General features: G+C 35.5%; 1 protein-coding gene across 1 annotated transcript in view; it reads left to right on the top strand.

The window, feature by feature from the left end:
• Positions 1-1,279: 1,279 nt before the first annotated feature.
• LOC104527270 (O-phosphoseryl-tRNA(Sec) selenium transferase-like) overlaps positions 1,280-4,130 on the top strand; it is a gene marked incomplete at both ends in the record, with an annotated part of 6,855 nt that continues 4,004 nt past the window's right edge. The window contains one exon of the mRNA XM_010170942.1: positions 1,280-1,433. Coding sequence (XP_010169244.1) covers positions 1,280-1,433 — 154 coding nt within the window. The remainder of the gene's footprint in view (positions 1,434-4,130) is intronic.

Below are 4,130 nucleotides of genomic sequence, written 5' to 3'. Positions count from 1 at the left end.
TTCTCTTTTCTCCTTCTCTTCTCCTTTACTTTTATTCAGCAAACTGAACAACTCTCTGTTTTTTAAGAAAGTAACAGTCACTTCAGCTAGCATGATGTTGCTGCCATGCCACGCCTCTTTGGGGAAGGGAACGTGTGTTTTCCAGTGTTTAATTCTGTAAACAGAACATTTCTGATTTATTTATAAGCTAGAAATTTGAGCGACTATCGTGACCAGCTTCTCTCGTTAAGAAAAAAAACACTCTTGAAGTGCATGTCTTTGTCTTGCTGAACTCGAAAATCTTTGAGGATGGCGATTCCACAACCTCTCTGGATAGTAGTTCCAGTGCTGTGCCATCCTCTGAATGAAAAAAAGGTTTTGTTGCTGTTTATTCTGAACCTCTCCAGACAAAATTTGTTACTGTTGCTTCTTATATCCTACCAAGGAGAATTCAGCTCTCTTGTCTTTGTAATTCCCTTTCAGATGGCTGGGGGCTGCTGTTAGATATTCTCCTTAGCCTCTTCAGGCTTGAAAAGCCTAGGTCTCTCACAGCCGTTCTTTTTAAGCTGTGTGTGCTATACCACAACCATCTTGGTATCTCTCTGGTGGACCCTCTCTGGTTTTTCCACATCCCTCCTGAGCAGCCTATTCCAAAACTGTAAAAGTTCCAGCATTTAGAAGAAGAGGATAACTTCTTTTTTTCAAACATTTCTCATCTGTGTCCCTGAGAAACAACTTCATGAAGTTCAGCTGTTGTACATCTTAAATACAAATTTAAACTGAAAACTTAAAAAAATAAAAGAATTGGGAAGTAGCTTGGATTTTATGATATGACGAAGTTCCCTTTCAAAATGAGGTCAAACATGGACATTTTTATCTTTTAAGTAATTTGGAAGTTTATAGGTTGAAGGAGGCAGGGGCTTATGATGAAAGCCAATTCATAATGATCATTATTGCATTGCTACCTTTAGTGGCATCCCTTTTTAGAGAGGCTGGTTTAGTATGCTTGTGTTTTATAAGAATGACACTCAGACACTTTCTTTTTAATTGGGAGGTAAGAGATTAATCTGTTTTTAAAACAATCTTCAAACCTGTTGCTCTTGTAGGCAAATGTAAGGTAAGCTTTTGTCTGGAGTCCAGTATTTAACAAGAATATTATTGTAGTTTTTATCAATATGAGCATTGTACAATAAAACGGTTTATGTATCTGTGTTCTTAATCAAAGTCAGAAAAAATCTGTTAAAACAACAGAAGTCAGAAATTTGGTGATATACATTCAGGTCTTGCTTTTTTTGGTTAGGTTTTGAGCCTGTGGTGATAGAAAATGTATTAGAAGGTGATGAGCTACGGACAGACATTGAAGCAGTGGAGGCTAAAATCAAGGCTCTTGGTGCTGAAAATATTCTTTGTGTGCATTCTACAACATCTTGCTTTGCTCCAAGGGTGCCTGATAGGTAAGTAGTCTTTGTAAGAAGTGTGTTATTTGTTACTTTAAAAAAACAACCAACAACAACAACAACAAATGAAACAAAAACCCCCCAAGCAAACAAAACCTCCATGTTCTGAGTGTCCATCTTCCTAAAGTTGCTTAATCACTGCCAACAATTAGTAAAGCTACTTTAATCCCCTTCCTTTAGGAAAATGGCAGGTTGAAACAATGTTCCGCTTTCAGAAAAGTATTTTAAAAAGTGAGAATAATGCAGAAGATCTTCCTTCTGTCATACAGTTGAGGTTAATTATGATCTTTCGTGCTGAAATGTGTGTCATTTTGGCAGTGGTTTTCTTATAATTTCATGGAAGTAGTAAAAGTAGACTTTTGTAGAAACTTAGTCCAGGAAATGTAGTTCCGTAGCTAATGCCACATTTTAATATTGCTGTTACCTTTTCTGCTCTTCTCCTCTAGCCTGTTAATACAGTTAAAAAAAAAATAGAAGCTGCAGCTAAGTTGAACATCTTTGCTTGGGTTACTGTTTCCTGTGGTATACTGAAGTTTCTAGGGCTAATTAAGATATACTGATATAAGGAAACTCTTGGAAGCATCTAGGGCAGATGTATAACATGTACAAGTATAACATATGATTTGCCCAGCTTTAACTTACCTTGCTTTGAACGTTTGCTGTCTGATTGCATGATGCTACTTCTTATAATTTCCAGCTGATAAATCACCATTAAAAGAAGCTTAAAATACAGTGCATTCTTTCCTAATATTATGTGTCCATATGCATAACTTCTGTAGTTGCTGTGAAGATGTCATTCAAGCACTGACTGAAGCTGAGATGAACGTTACAGTTATGGATGGGAAATAGAGAATTTGAGATATTATTTCAATGTGTAGCTTGGTTATGAAATATTTGAAAAACTTCTCAATCTGAAAATGATGTGTTAGAGTAGAGGTGGCTTAAAGCACTTGGTATGTTGAGTCCTTTGTCCAAAATAAGGACTGTTGTTACTCACAAAACCTGCTTTCTCTGCTTATGAAAATAAGTATCAAAAAGCAAATTCATTAGGTTTTACAATTGAACAGGTATATTTTTATGGGCTTGTATGTAGTACACTGAAGTATGACGTATTAGTAAGATGTCTTCTTTTTTTACATGGTTTTAAATGCAGTATGTCACTTTTTCCACTTTAATTGTTTTTAATTTATCACAAAATTGCAAAGACTTATGTCTAGAGTTCCTCTGCAGTACATGGTTTTTTTGTTAATTACTTTGTTGTCTGGAAAATTTAGCTGAATATTTGCAACTGTAGGAAAGAAGCATTATTGGCTCTGAAACATGGCAAATAATGATATGTTTTGCTCTGTTTTCCTACCTTTAAAAAAAGCCCCGGTATTTATCATAGGTTAACCCAGTTGCTAGAAGGAAGTTAAAACCATATAATTCTGTCAGGATAGTATGAACATTGCTTGAAGTTGACTTGCAGATTTATTGGCTAACTTAAATCATAGCTATCAAAATTGAATGGTCTATTTTATAGCTTGGGTAAATGAATCTTTTTCTTATCTGCCTCCTCTTTTTGACATGCAATTGTTTTGTCCTGTGCAACTAAGAGATGAATTATTAGGTAGTGGCACTGTGTTATGATATACCACAGATATAGGAGGATTTGAACGCGCTTTCTATTTAAAGGATACTGTCAACTATTGAAGGCCGTAACATTCATCTTCCTACCAGAAGGAAATACAGCATTTCTAGAGCTTACCATTTTAAATGCCTATTTTAAAATATCTTGCATTTGTAAGGCTTTGTTTAGTTGTGTTGGTTTTAAAATTTTAAGTGGCTTGGGATTGTTAAAAGGTCAGGGTGAGAGTTTTATGCCTGCATACCTATAGCTTTCCTTTGAAGTATTGTGTAACTTTATGCAAATAATTTGCTAGCATATAAACCCTCTTCTTGGAGAGGCATCAGTTCTAATACAGTCTTTTACCTGCTGTTGAGTTAAAACTACCATACTGAAGGAAAAAAAAGTGTCTTTTTCAATTAGTTTATGTACTTAGCAAAACCCTGTGTCTTGTTACTTCCATTAATATTAGAAGAAAGAGCAAAGCTTTCTTTTTTTATGTCCTTTCACAAGCAGGAGAGAAAGAAAGAATAAGCTGGAAAATATTTCTGTGAGTCCTATTTGTGACTTTTAAGAACTTCAATAGTAGCCAAACTTACATTAATGCTTTCTTTTTCTAATATGACTAGCAGCTCTTATAATGGTTCGTTTTAAGCCTTGGAAGCAGGGAAGTGCTGTGCATAATTGTCTGCTTCTCTTGCATAATCACATACTCTTTTCAAACTGTAGCACTCTCATCCTGTATTGTAATATGCATCTAATAGTTCAATATAATATTTTCAGGAGTAGTAAAGAGTCTTTTCTGTTTTCAGTACTTGTAGAATCTAGCTTATTGGTCCTTTAAATCTCAAGAGGTGAGAAAGGCAAACATACGTAGCAATACACCCTCTATGTTTCCACTTTGGTGAAATTCCCTACCTGCTCTTGAGAAGGAGCCTGTTAGAGGGGAGCTGTTTTCCTCTGAGTCTCTGTGGAAGGTGAGGAATGATCAGCAGATCAGAAGGCAAAAACTTTGCCCCGTGTAGTGTTATGTTTCCTCAAGTATTCTGTTAATGTTACATAGTTCAGGATTCAGGATGTTGATAAAT

Source organism: Antrostomus carolinensis, unplaced genomic scaffold (assembly GCF_000700745.2).
Source record: "Antrostomus carolinensis isolate BGI_N321 unplaced genomic scaffold, ASM70074v2 scaffold30266, whole genome shotgun sequence".
Taxonomy (NCBI): Eukaryota; Metazoa; Chordata; class Aves; order Caprimulgiformes; family Caprimulgidae; genus Antrostomus; species Antrostomus carolinensis.
This window is presented reverse-complemented; position numbering and strand designations above follow the sequence as displayed.